Consider the following 14440-nt stretch of genomic DNA (forward strand, 5'->3'; position numbering starts at 1 on the left):
TCTGTCCTCACAGGTCCTGCAGTCATTGCTCTGCTAGCATGTATTGAGAGTCTTGAACCCAGGAAATACTCCTGTATGAAATCACCCCCAGCAGACAGATAGCTGAGGGACTTTGCATACTGTGCATGCCTCTTCCTCAGTCTCTTCCAGCAGATGCGGTGGCAGTCTGCCTACCAGTGGCTGTCCTTGTTCAGAGTGTGCACTTAACTCATTTCCCACATCTCCAAACCAGGATTTCCACATGGAAGAGGATTTCTGTGTGCCAGTAGGTTCAGTTCCCCCTCTCAGTGCTTCCTCTCTTCTCATTTACTGTCAAAAATGAACAACAGGCGGCATAGACTCTTACAAATAGGAAGGGCCTTTCTATGAAGTCTTCTTTCAGCATAAGGCAGTCCTTGAAGAGCCCACATCATCTATTACTGGGGTCTGAACCTTTATACCCACTAGCACTAGAGCTGCCCCCCACATAGGCTTGCTTGTCTGTGTTTTACCCTTGTTCTGGTTTCAAACTCTGTCTCTAATCTTAAAAGACTTCCCTTCCATGCCATCCCTTCCTGTCCTGTCTTGCCCCCCCCCCCATCTTCTTCTCCCTTCAGTTTTCTCCCTTCCTGCTTCCTGACTTCGTGCTTTTTCTGTTCCCTCTTTTCTCTTGAGCATCATGGTTCACCAAATCTGTCTTCTGTTACATATTTCTCAGTTCTTGTTCCCCTTTACCTACATAGTCCCTGTCAGTGCTCCAGTCCTGAATCCCAGCAGCCATGCTCTGATCTGTTTCCCTAAAGCACTCTTTAATAGAAATAGAAGTTGTGAAGTCCCCTCATGCTCTGTACTTCTGTCTCTGAATTTAGATGGAGAAGGAGCCTCAGTGCCCTCATCTTCCTTCCCCTAGACTGTGGATGCCTTGCACTCCTCTGAGAGCAGATTTCAGATTTTCTGCCCCTACATAGGAGTTCAGAGTCCACAAATACACTTTGGGTGCAGTGGGGATCCTGGCTACTCACAGGAGGGAGCTGCTGAGATTCTGTTACTGTGATCCACAAAAACCATATGGAGCTTCTTGGTCTTCTCCACCTTCCTCCTATGTTCTTGCATGGCTTTCGCTCCTATACATTTGAATCAGATTCTTTCCTCCAGATTTCCAGGCTCAGCACTGAAAGCGTGGGGGTGAGCTCTCAATTTAGACCCGGCCATTTGCAGCCCAGATCTGCAACTTCTGGGCCTGCCTTGGGTCTATAAAGTCCATTGTTAAAAATCTAAGTTTGTATATGCTCATATATAAATGGCAGTCTTTTTAGGCCTTGCAACTTTGTGAAAGTAGGCTCCTGCAGAAATATTTCCCCTCACCTTTTCTCTCCTACCAGTAAAACCCTACTCAAAAGAATGCCTGAGTAGGCTGGAGAAAGCTGGTAGAATTGTTTAACATGAGCAATATGACACTCTTGGAAGTTACTGAGCCAGTTGGCTTTAATTAACAAAATAATTCTGAGGGAGCTACTTGGCATGGGAGAATTTAGTTTTTAAAATGCAAAGATTTTTAACAGAGTTATGAAGCAAGAAGAAAATGGTCTTACAAAGTAAAGGAAAGTAATAGGAAATACTACTTAAAAACAATTCTACCAACTGTTTTATGTGATATATATCAAATCAAATACAGTTCATACTTTACACAATTAAAGATGTTATCAAATATTTGTATTTATTAATGAGCTACTGCTGATAAAATACAATTTGTAACAAGCATTCTTATATATGAAAATATAAAATTTATATTTATGTAAATTCACACAGGCATGTAATATAATTTATATTTATGTAAATTCACACATGTGAAGTACCTAGCATGTAATACACTGCAAAATCCTAAGGTTTATTAGTAAATAGCCATACTATACAGATAGTCTGAGTTTGAGCACAAAAAAATCCTTTTAATTCTTAGATGTCACTGAAGAGATGTGGTTGACTGAAATGAAGACCAAAGTCTTCAACTGCAATGAAGACATGGCAAATTTCTTGCTATAAAACTTTATTTGGAAAGATAAGTAGTTCAATGATTGTTAAATTGTACATCGATATCCTAAGAACTAAGTATAACAAATAATGAATTACTATGAAAAGTTCATGTAGTATACTGCAGGTAATAAAAGCATCCTGTAGAAACAAAGTGGATACAGGATAACATGAAGTGTAAGGTCAGTGAAAGACACTCACTGTTACAGGTAGGCACCAAGAGAAATATATTTTGGCTATAGTTAAACAGTAGCCTGGATTATATGTTCAACCTCCTTTTTCCTATTTGCAACTAAAAGAAGAGCTGCACTATAGCAGAATAAATATGTTGCGTAATCCTATCCTAGAGCACACTGTCAAGTAATATTTGAAGCAATGGGATTTAAAATAATGAAAGAATACAGATGGATTGCATTACAAGTATGTGCAATGACAACAGAGGACAAAATGCTGCTTTGCAGCTGAATGGCCTTTTCATTCCTCAATGTTTGTGCCAACAGCAGATACAATGAAGCATCAGGCCATGTTAAAGGATACATGTTTTCTAATATACTTTCTTTGGTCATATATTGCTTACACAGCAACATGAGGATAGTGACATATCCTTCCTTAGGAACAGTGGCAAAAAAGCTAGCATGATAGCAGGGTTCTTAAAAGAGATGGTATTTAACTTTGTCGTTACATTTTCAAAGTATGTAGAATTATCTTTTCTTTTCTGAATGGTTCCTCATGTTTACAGCAACCAAAGAAGAATTTTTGGCAATTCTGACAAGTTTATAGTACTAGCACCAATATTTCAGTCTGATTGATTATCCAAACAGTGATTATTGTAGTAGGGAGGCAGTTCTGCATGGGAGTGAAAGACTAACATAATGAGGAATGAAATATAATGGATAATCAGAAGTTGTCACTTGCAATTGTTGACAAAATGTTAAGGATAGCTCTGTCTAAAGAAGTCTTGTGACAGCAATGCTGGAATACCTATTGTTTTAATGACAAGCTTTCAGTGTTGTATGCCAAGAGACCAGCGATGGAAAATCCAAGGTAAAAAGACACTCTTTCTACGTTTGGACCACTCTTCCACAGGAATGAAGGAACCGGCTGCACTGGTACCCTAAAGGTTTCATTACTGCCATAGTCTACATAGATAACATTATCCTCAGCTCTTCCGTTCAGAGAAAGCAAAAGATTTTGAACAGCCTTCTCCTTCCAGATATTTTCACTCTGCCAGAGGGAATTCAATTCCTGGTCTGGAAGTGAACTAAATAGCTGATCAATTTTTCCTTTGTGAACAAATTTTTTCAGGCCACTGCCTTTTCCAAGATAGAAATGAGCCTGAGGTAGCTTGTAATGACACAAGGTTCCATAGCGCTCTTTGAAAGAGTCCTTTAAACGCATAACATAGTTTGCCATTTTCCTGGAGTCTTCACTTTGTTGTTTTCTATTTTCAGGCCAGAACAACAAGGAGGCTAGGAAGAAAGTCTCTACACACTGTGAAGTCACTTCCTCTTTCAGTAGGATATTTTGAAGCTGATTTCTCAGCTCCTGAAAAGGATCCGTGTTGGTGTATTTAGGTTTAATGCACCTGAGAATAACATTTGCCAAAATCAAATTCTGTTTTTCTTTCAGAGTTGCTTCTGAAGTCTCCTCACACAAAAATTCATATGCATCTACTATGTCTTCTAGTTGTCTGTCAGCATTTCTGTGATTTCTGTGGAGGTATTCCAAAAGTCCAGAAAATGAGTCTGCTTTAGAAGACTCCAGACTGTACTGATATGCTTTCCTGCGCCGAGGCAAGGACCACTTTGAGACCTGTTCATTTTTCAGTTGCTCAAAACTGTAATCGCAGAATACTCTTATGTATCTGGTAAAACATTCTTGAACCTTCTCATATATTTTTGCTTCTATAATTTCTTTTTCATTGGTCTGTGTTTTGAAAAAGACAAAGTAGTCTTGAAAAAAGTCAAATGCCCTTTTCAAACGTGACTGCAGTTTATTTAAAAAATTGGAATAGGGTGTAAGGGCCTCAAACATTTCACACTCTGTGGCAGGGATAACTGTCTTCGAATCACTATTTCCTGATAGATATAATGCCATGTTTTTTCTACACCACAAGTCTTTTCCGAAAAAAGGAACAAGCTGAAGGATATCAATAACATAAAGACAAGTTTCTATTTCTCCCTGATAACCAGCAGTATTATATGTATGAAACTTTCTTTTAAGCTTTAGGTGCTGCAAATTTTGTTCAGTGTCTGCATTTTCAGCTTGCTGCTGAGATTCTCTGAAAGCCTGTGAGGCATTCTGAGCAAGTTCCAGCATATATTTCAGTTCCTCAGTTGTCATGTCTGCACTCTTTGTTTTTTGCTCTACGTAGTATCTTAGCTTACTTTTATAGACTTGACCTAATGTATCTGATATGTATGAATTGTGTGGTGCCCTTTCTTTGGCTTCTTTGGCCCAGTGCAATGCAGACTGAAAATTCTTTTCTTTAATATAGAAGTATCTTGCTAAAGCTTGGCAAATTACACTATTTTTCTTAAATGTAGTGGATGCTTGTTTCAACACACATTCCACTTTAGCACACTTTTCCTCCTTATGAATGGCTTCAATTAACGGGGAAAACAATGTATCTGACTCATCACCGTGCTCCTTACGCTGTCTAGTGATCAGCATGGTTTGTATATCACGAATAAGTTTGTCTTTCTTTGATGAAGTCTCATAAAATAAATCCTCTTTCAATAATCGCAAAGTAATTTCACTTTTGGACAAGTCATAGGTTAGTTTCAATTCTATTAGACAGCGACATGCTATCAAGGGGTGAATGATACGTAGACCTCTGTAGCTTGTGCATTCCTGTATCTGAGTATATCTGAGAATATTGGAACAAATTCCCATCTTTTCTATAAGCTTATCTTTATTGCAGCCAAGCTCTCGAGAACTAATTCCTAAGAATTCTTCACATAGTGATATGGAAATTGTAGATGTATTTACATAAGAGTTTAATAATACTAAATAGTAAATAAGCTGTACTTGTTTAGTGGAAATATCCAGGTTATTCAAAGTATTTTTTACCACTGTTTCAATGTACTGTGGATCAAAATTTTTCTTCATAATCATAAATGAATAGAAATTGTCAGGATTTGAATGATGCTTTTCAATATCTTTTAGTTTCTGCTCAAAAGCCCTTTGCTCTTTTGGAGAAAGTAGATGTTTTAGAGAAATACTGTTCAAGCAATTGATAGTCGCATTTTCATCAGGATTCTGAGATCTCATACAATTTAGAATGATCACTAAAGGATTTGCACAATGAATGTGTTTTTCTGTTATAGCTTTCTGAATTTCTTTCTGCAGAATGTAGACGTTTTCTTGCTCTTCAAAATCATCCACAAGAAGTAACACTGGTATATAGCCTGTAGAATTGTTTGCTCCATAGGTGATTAAAGTTGTCAGCTGTGCTTCAAAATCATGTGTTTTATTTTTCAGAACAACACATCTGAATTGCTTCCGGAGATCCCAGAGGATGTGCATAGCTAATGTGGTCCCACCACAACCTGGATGGTGGTAAAGGTTAATAATTTTTACAGGTGATTCATTAGTACTGCTAGATGAAGTCATAACTAGCTGTTTGAGCTTTTCATAACCTTCCCTTTTGATAAAATCTGACGTATATTTTTCAGAAGAGAAATAAAAATTCCACCATGACACTTTACCACCTCGATAAAAATCTTCTTCACGTTCTTTCAGGAATTTTCTAAATTGCTCTGCATCTTTCTCTATCTCTGTGTCTTTGCATTCATTTACACAAAGGATTTCTAATGCTTCCATGGAGTCTTCTTCCCTCTTTAGAAGAACAGTAGAACAACCAGCAGAGGGTAGAAGTCTTTCAGAAGATCGTGTAGCTGATTTTAATTTTATGATGGTACCATTTACCATTTCTAGGGTTAAATTAGAAACACATTTGGCTGAAAGCTCTTCATCACTAACGCCTCTAGCACGCAAAAGATCTTTCCATCGCTGATATGTATGTGGGCCAGTGCAAATGCAGAGCATCTCTTCTAGTCCCTTTAATTCTTGGTAAAATGTAATAAATGTCTCAGTAATGGGATCCATTGACTCTTCCACTGTGGAGAGTAAAAGAAACACTACTAAAAACTTCCCACTCTGTTTTACATCTTTGTGTGAAAGAAATGAAATCAGTTTTCTGACATCAGCAGCTCTATCTCGTTGCCAGGAAAGAGGATCTAACGGCGGGTGCTTATTGCCTTCGAAGCCTGATTTACCATTGCAGAAAATCCAGTTGGTTTCCTGATGCAGATTCAGCTTTTCAGCCTGTTCAGAAACAGAACCATCTTTGTTTTGATAATGTTCTGGAAAGCGAAGTTTGGCATTTCGATTTTTTTGGTAAATTTTGAATAGACCATTTGTTTCTGATTCAAAATCGAAGTCAAGCACAGCAAACCATTTTATTTCCTTCAAAAAGTCTAAGTGCACTATTTGATTTGAATGGCACTTGTTTTTTACTAAAATGTAGTAGTCATAATAAGAGTCCTCTAGCAAGTCCTTGTTACCAGTGAGCAGACTAACTAGTTTTAGTCCTTCATCCTCTATCTTCTTTTGCCTTAAGAGAGATTTTTCTTCTGCATTTTTACGAGAATCTGCTACAAATGTTATGTTAGATTTAAACGATTCTAATTCTTTTGAATTGTCAATGATATTTTTGGAACTAGCTCCATCCCGGACGAAGAAAGCCTTTTTCCAGCTCCGACCTTTGTATTCATATGTGTAGGTTGAGAAGTATTTTGTACCACAGAAAAGGTGTTTTGGAATTACATCTATTTCAATGACAAATGTATCTGATAGAGTTCCATTTTGTACTAATATTTCCACAAATCTAGGTTCTCTAATGCAAGCTTTTGCAATCTTGACACAGTTCTCAGGAAAGTACTTTCCAATGTATTTATTAAAATGGTCAATATATACTGCTCTGTTGGTAACTTTTATTCCTTCAATTTCCCCATGTGGATTATCACGAACTCCAAAATGGATAGTACCATTTGTGCGAGAATTCATGCAGGCTGCAGCAAATCTAAAGATTTCATTGCTAAATTTCATTAGAATGTTTTCTTCTTGTGCTTTATCTGTGTTGGTGAGTAATTTGAATTCATGTGCTGGATCAATGAGATTGAGCGGTCCTGTTTCAGGTATGTTAAGAATATTGTGGTGTATATATTGAAAACCATCACTGAAATTATCAAAAGGATGTGGCATACAAGTCTTTCTGGTTGGGTGCTGGTTGCTTGACTGTGAGTTCCCTGAAATAGTCTCTTCGCCATCTGACTTTTTTGCTACTTTGTCTTCTAGGGGCTCAGTCTTAGAGTTCTGTGATATACTGGGATTAAATGACATGTGTTTCTTCTTATGCTCACTCTTTGCAATTTCTTTGTCTTCTCCTTTGTCATCAAAACCATGTTTAGTGTCTTCTTGTTCTACAGCTTGGTTTGAACTTTCAGGTAGAATGTTATTCTGTCTCAGGACATGAATAATTTGAAGTGCCGGCCCATGAGTTATGCCCATATCTACAAGATTCTTTTTGGTTAGCAGTCTCAAAGTAGAACCACTCACGTCTTGCTTAAACAGAATTTCTGCATACTTCTCGTCAATCTTAACAACTTCAATTGCCCATTGTCTAACTTGCTCTTTTGTCCAGTTGTCAACATTTTGATATAACTTTGATTTCTCATTTTCTTCAGTGTTAACATTTTCCATTCTTTAAAGAAAAAAAAAACCCAACATTACTAAAAACTTGTTTTATGTAGCCTATTAAATGAATAACACATTTTTCCTTGCTGTTACCTACCATTAATTTCTTCACTAGTGTAACCTGCTACATGGAATATACTAGTTCAGTTGATCTAGGGAACACAGGCAGAATGTGAACTTAAATCATATATAAGGCATTAGCTACTTCTAAGATACAGATTTTAATATTCTTAAAGACTAATTTTATTTTAATCTTGTTTTTAAATCAGTTCTGCAACAAAAAGAATTGGTTCTGTGACACTACACAACAATTGTGACTGATGCCTGTTTGTGGTCATATGGTCTGTTGGACACAAAATACTATCACAACAGGCTCTCATTAAGTTTGCAGTTTTGTGGAGAATTAAAATCAAATGCACACAGAAATGCAACTTTCTGGATTCAGCCTGACCCTTAGATGTGGTCAAGTACAGAATATGAATAATACTGTGAACAGACACTGGAGAGGAAATGTACAGTTGTATTTACTTTGTTGTGGCTATTTTACAAATGAGAGGAAAATCTTTTCGGTACTCTGCTTCAGCACCTTTTGCATACATTAAAGTTTCTCAGATTACACAAAATCAAGTAGTGAAGCAACATTTGCAGAGATGTTTTTTCCCACTTAAGTTAGTTTCACAACGATAAAAGTGCTTCATCTTAGTAGCATAATTCTGACTTACAGCAGCATAAACTCATAAGCAGAACTAATACTTGTTAATTGTCCCACATGGTTACTAGATGCAGGGCAATTGCAGGGTGCTGCAAGGATTGCTTTCGTGGTATTTTGCAGTTCATGTAAATGAACTCCGCCTGGTTTTTGGAGTCAAACAGAAACAGTGGAACATGAAAGAGTAGAGGCAAGCCCAAACTATAGAGTCCTATCTACTACCAAGCCACATTATTGAGCACTCTGCATTATCTAATTGCATTGTAGGAGAACTAACAAAGCTCACATCCACCAGTTTACAAAATGCACGCATTCTTGACCAGTTGATGCATAAAGAGAGAGAGGGTTTCATTTAGGAAGCAGAGGGTGATGAGTGCCTCACTGAGCAAGGAATGCAGGTCCTTACCAACAGGTTGGCCAGCCTCCTGGTACGGAGGGCTTTAAACTAGGAAATGTGGGAGACAGGGAGAGTTATAGATACAGTGTAGTCAGCAAAATGCAGCTCAAGTTGGGACGCCTCCAGCAGATGCATGCAGCTGGGGAACAGCACAAGAGACGTGAGTATGGAGGATCATCTTGCATCCCTCCTGGGAAACCTGCATGGTTGATTACCTCTCTGAAATGCCTGTATACCAATTCACACAGCATGGGGAACAAACAGGAAGAATTAGAGATCTTTGTGCATCGCAGGACCATGATCTCATTGCAGTTACAGAGACATGGTGAGATAGGACAGCTCGCATGACTGCAACGCTGTCATAGATGGCTACATGCTTTTTCGGAAAGACAGGCCAGAAAGGCAAGGTGGTGGAGTTGCCCTTTATGTGAGAGAGTGGTGGCTGGGGGCCGCTTGGCTGCAGTGACCATGAGGTGGTGGAGGTCAGGATCCTGCATGGAGGAAGCAGGGCAATAAGCTCACAACCCTGGACTTCAGGAGAGCAAACTTTGGCCTCTTCAGGGCCCTGCTGGGAGGAATCCCATGGGATAGGGCCCTAGAAGGAAGGGCGGTCCAGGAGAGCTGGTTAATATTCAAGTATCGCTTACTCCAAGCTCAAAAGCGGTGCATCCCTATGAGTAAGAGGTCCAGCAAAGGCCTGTATGGATGAGCAAGGAGCTCCTGGCCAAGCTCAAACAGAAGAGGAAAGTACACAGAATGTGGAAGAAGGGACAGGCCACACGGATGAATATAGGAACAGGGTCAGAGTATGCAGGGATGCAAGAAGGAAGGCGAAGGCCTGTTTGCAATTAAATCTGGCAAGAGACGTCAAGGACAACAAGAACGGCTTCGTCAAATACATCAGTAGTAAAAGGAAGACGAGGGAAAATGTGGGCCCGCTGCTGAATGTGGTGGGTGCCCTGGTGACGAAGGATACAGGGAAGCTGCACAGAGTTACCGAATGCCTTCTTTGCTTCAGTCTTTACTGCTAAGGGCAGCCCTCAGGAATCCCAGACCCTGGAGACAAGAGGGAAAGTCTGGAGAAAGGAAGACTTGCCCTTGCTCAAGGACGACTGGTCAGAGATCATTTAGGCAAACCTGACATCCACGGATCCATGCGCCCTGATGGGATGCACCCACGAGTGCTGAGGGAGGTGGTGTTGCTAGGACAGTCTCCATTGTCTTTGAAAGGTCATGGAGAACTGGAGAGGTACCTGAGGACTGGAAGAAAGCCAGTGTCACTGCAGTCTTCAAAAAGGGCAAGAAGGAGGACACAAGAAACTACAGGCCAGTCAGCCTCACCTCCATCCCCGGAAGGGTGATGGAACAGCTCATCCTGAATGTCCTCTCTAAGCAAGTGGAGGGAAAGAAGGTGATCGGGAGCAGTCAGCCTGGATTCACCAAGGGGAAACCATACTTAACCAATCTGATAGCCTTCTGTGATGGAATCACTGGCTGACTGGATGCGGCAAGAGCAGATGTTGCCTGCCTTGACTTGAGCAAGGCTTTTGACACTGTCTCCCATAACAACCCCCTAGGTAAGCTCAGGAAGCGTGGGTTATGTGAGTGGAGAGCGAGGTGGATTTAGAACTGGCTGAAAGGCAGAGCTCTGAGGGTTGTGATCAGCAGCGCAGAGTCTAGGTGGAGGCCTGTAGCTAGCGGTGGCCCCCAAGGGTCAGTACTGGGGCCAGTCTTGTTCAACTTACTCGTCAGTGACCTGGATGAGGGGACAGAGTGCCTCCTCAGCAAGTTTGCTGACAATACCAAACCGGGAGCAGTGGCCTGATGCATCAGAAGGTGCTGCTGTCATTCAGAGAGAGCTGCAGGTACAGGCTGGAGAGTTGAGTGGAGAGGAACTTCATGAAGTTCAAAAAGGGGAAGGGCAAGGTCCTGCACCTAGGGAAGAATAACCCCAGGCACCCTTACAGGCTGGGGACTGACCTGTTGCAAAGCAGCCCTGTGGAGAAGGACCTGGGAGTCCTGGTGGCCAACAGGTTAAGCATGAGCCAGCAACGGGCCCTCGTGGCCAAGAAGGCCAACAGTATCCTGGGCTGCATTAGGGAGAGTGGTGCCAGCAGGTCGAGGGAGGTGATCCTGCCCCTCTACTCAGCACTAGTGAGGCCACATCTGGAGTACGGTGTCCAGTTCTGGGCTCCCCAGTACAAGAGAAACAGGTACAGAAACAGGAAGAGAGCGTCCAGCTGTGAAGATGATTAAGGGACTGGGACATCTCCCCTGTGAAGAAAGGCTGTGAGAGCTGTGCCTCTTTACCTTGCAGAAGAGAAGATTGAGTGGGGATCTTATCAATGTAGATAAGTATCTTAAGAAAGTGTTTCAAGAGGATGGAGCCAGACTGTTTTCATTGGTGCCCAGCGATAGGCCGAAAGGCAACAGGCAGAAACTGAAACACAAGAAGTTCCAGTTGAATATGCGGAAAAACTTCTTTACTGTGAGGGTGACAGTGCAGTGGAACAGGCTGCCCAGAGAGGTTGTGGAGTCTCCTTCTCTGGAGATACTGAAAACCTGCCTAGACATGGTCCTATGCAATGTTCTCTAGGTGACCTTGCTTGAGCAGGTGGTTGGACTCCAGAGGTTCCTTCCAACCTCAACTATTCTGTGATTCTGTAAGTATGTGAGTATGGACTTCACAGATCAAACTAACTCTGACATTCTCCCTCAGAAATACATATCTTGATATAACTGTGAGCTGGGGTTGTCAGTTGCTATTTTGCCTGAAAGTACCACTGTCAAAACTGAGGAAAAAACCTGAAAGACAGTGTGATTTAGCTACCTGATGATAGCAGTCTCTTATGAAAATGCCACCTCCCAACTCTAAATATCCTAGCATTCTGGTAAAAGCTGCTCTGTTTTTCCTTTCTTAAAGCAAAAGAGAAGTTATACTGGGTACAGATCCTAGGATAACCCATGATGAGATAATAATATCAAATCCTTGGTATACAACCCTTTCAGAAGTTATGAAAGTGTTCCTCTGACATGGGACCTACTCCACCAGCAGCCTTGTCCTGTCTCAGGCTCCGTAGCCTCCTCACCACACCCACTCCTTCTTCCTGTCCTGCTGCTGCTTCCCCTGGCATTACTTCTGTTCCTGCCATCTTTGCCACTGTGCTGCTGTCAGCTGTAAGCCCTTGTCCTAGCAGAAGTAAAAGTTGGCGGCACAATGATGGTGCAAGAGCATAAGCAACTGAACAATCACTGTCAGTAGAAACAGCTTTTTTTAAAAAATGAACTTTAAGACATAGAGCTGATATGTGTTGACATGATCCATTAATAGCTGAATCCCCCAAGTAACAAACCATGCTTTTGACTTTTTTGTATACAGTTTTTGAAGTAGTGATGGGTCTAATATTTAATGAGCTAGGGGGATCAAGCAGCAGAAAAGTATATCTTGTACTGTGTTATCAAATTAAAGAAAGCAGCAGCACTTTGCCTAAAAACACCTGAATAGGTAAATGCACCTTGGAGGAACTACCTAATCTGCAGAAGGTTTATTCTACTGCAAATCACCTCAGCTTTTTCACTACAGTGGGTAAACATTAGACAGATGCTCAGCTATCATATCTACTCTTCAATATAAGGGAGAAAGCACAAAGACAAGGATTTATGAAATAGCATCTTTCCTGATTGCTTGAAGTTTTTGGTGTGTTCTGCAATGAAGCTTGTCAAATGCCTAGCAGACAGAATTAGAACTCAGACTTTGTTTAATCTCTAAGACAGGGAGAAGAGCATCTTGCAATCCACTTGGATTTAGCAAAAGCAGACTTTTTGCAAAAGCTTTCAAAAAAGGGGTGGAATAAAATAATAAATTTCCTTTAGAAGTATATAATTTTACTTTATCCTTATGTTTCCTTTGGGAGAATTATATTCATTTATCTGAAATTATTACTTTGTTATGGATTTGCAGCAGGTTACAGTTGCTGCATTAGTGGTAGTAGTCTACTGCATGTACCTTTTCATATTTGGAACTGAGTCTTCTGGAGACAAAATGACGTCTTAGAATTTTCAGTGAAGAAATTTTGTTTCCTGAAATAAAAGAAGCCTTGGTTATCTAAGCTACCCTAGCAACATGCCTTCCTCAATCTATCATTTGATTTTCTAAAGCCAGTATTTAGTGAGAAGTAATGATAAAGATTCCTCATAACTTGTGCTAGAAAGCATCAATCTTATCTTTGGCCAAATGGCCTCCTGATTTAACTAATGAACCGTAAGAGTAGAGATGAAAGAGGTTTTATAGTCCAGGGAAGCTTGCAGCTGAGCTACTGCTGCCTTTTCTCTTCATGGACCCTCCCCTTTGCTCACAGGAAAACCAGGTCCTAGTTCTTTAAAATGCCATACTGAAAACGACATGCTCTAGAATTGTTCATAAATAGCATAGTAAACACATATTATAATGATATTGAGGGGAGGGAGAGAGGGATAACTTCACTGTTTGGTTTTATTCCAAAACTTAGATTGCTATCATATTCACCAGTAACTCCACCCAGAATACCAAGAAGCTGAGAAAAGAAACTGAAACCAAAGCACTTCTTTGATTCCGAGACTGTGTTCAGCCCAGCAATGTAAAAGTATGATTTTTATACCCACCAAAATTATTATCTGTAATACAGACACAATTTATTCTTACATAAAAGCAAATATTTTTATCTACTTTAAAAGCAGTTATTCCATGTTTAACTGTTTGGAATCCCCACAATGAGAGAAAGCTCCAGAATGAGATACTTTCATTTCCTAGTCTTGATGCGATGTTTCTAAGTTGCACCTTACTGGCTAGATAATGATTCTGGCCATCTGAAATATTTTAAGGATGATCTTTTCCAGTGTGGAACCACTCTACCAGCATGAAACCAACTCTACCACTTTATTTCTGCAAAATAATTTCTAATGAGAGCATGTTCCTTGGGATTATTTCACTGCAATCTTGTAACAGCCACATTTCATGTGCAAAAGTTTAACAGAAGATTCAGAAGACATAAATTATGAAATAGTTTGTCTTAGTATGTTGCAGATCCTCTCATATATAAAATTAATGTCTCAGAAAAAAGAAATGGTATCCGACTAAGCCATCAGCTCTTCATAAAATATTCCAGCCCGTAAGTAAAGATACATGTACTTACCACGACTGTTCTGCTCTGCAGTTTTTTCCCTGTGGTTGTTCAATAAATGTGTTTTGTTCAAGTAGGAAACACAACAGCTAAAATTTGACTGAATTCCTTTTCTAAACCATGAAAAGAAAATAAAGTTAGTTTATAAACTTCTAACAGAAGTCTGACCGGCAGAAGTAGTGAGAGGGAATGAACATCTGTAGTCATATGATCAGGTTTGCCCAATGGTAAACACCCACCTCTAGGAGAGAGAAATAGCAACTCCTACTAGAGAATATTTGTAATTCCCTACCTTTTCCTCCTATACTCCTAGTCTACCCTTCCAGTGCTGTGTCTGAGATGCTGAAGTTACACTGGGCACGTCAGAAGCTGAGGACAGGAGGAAACAGATGTGGGGTGTTTAGGAGG

The 14440-nt window shown here is 40.2% G+C and overlaps 1 protein-coding gene across 2 annotated transcripts; it reads right to left on the reverse strand.

The window, feature by feature from the left end:
- Positions 1-1791: 1791 nt before the first annotated feature.
- On the reverse strand, positions 1792-14198 carry SAMD9 (sterile alpha motif domain containing 9). Of its 2 annotated transcripts, none has more exons than XM_062569127.1 (2): positions 14045-14198; positions 1792-7774 (listed from the first exon to the last, which is right to left on the reverse strand). In XM_062569127.1, exon 2 carries the CDS (start codon positions 7771-7773, stop codon positions 2989-2991), a length of 4785 nt encoding a protein of 1594 aa, XP_062425111.1. In that variant the 5' UTR covers position 7774; positions 14045-14198; the 3' UTR covers positions 1792-2988. The 2 variants fall into 2 exon arrangements, with proteins under 2 accessions (XP_062425111.1, XP_062425110.1); XM_062569126.1 differs by lacking the exon at positions 14045-14198 and adding an exon at positions 12880-12901.
- Positions 14199-14440: the final 242 nt, after the last annotated feature.

Source organism: Rhea pennata, chromosome 2 (assembly GCF_028389875.1).
Source record: "Rhea pennata isolate bPtePen1 chromosome 2, bPtePen1.pri, whole genome shotgun sequence".
NCBI classification, from domain to species: domain Eukaryota; kingdom Metazoa; phylum Chordata; class Aves; order Rheiformes; family Rheidae; genus Rhea; species Rhea pennata.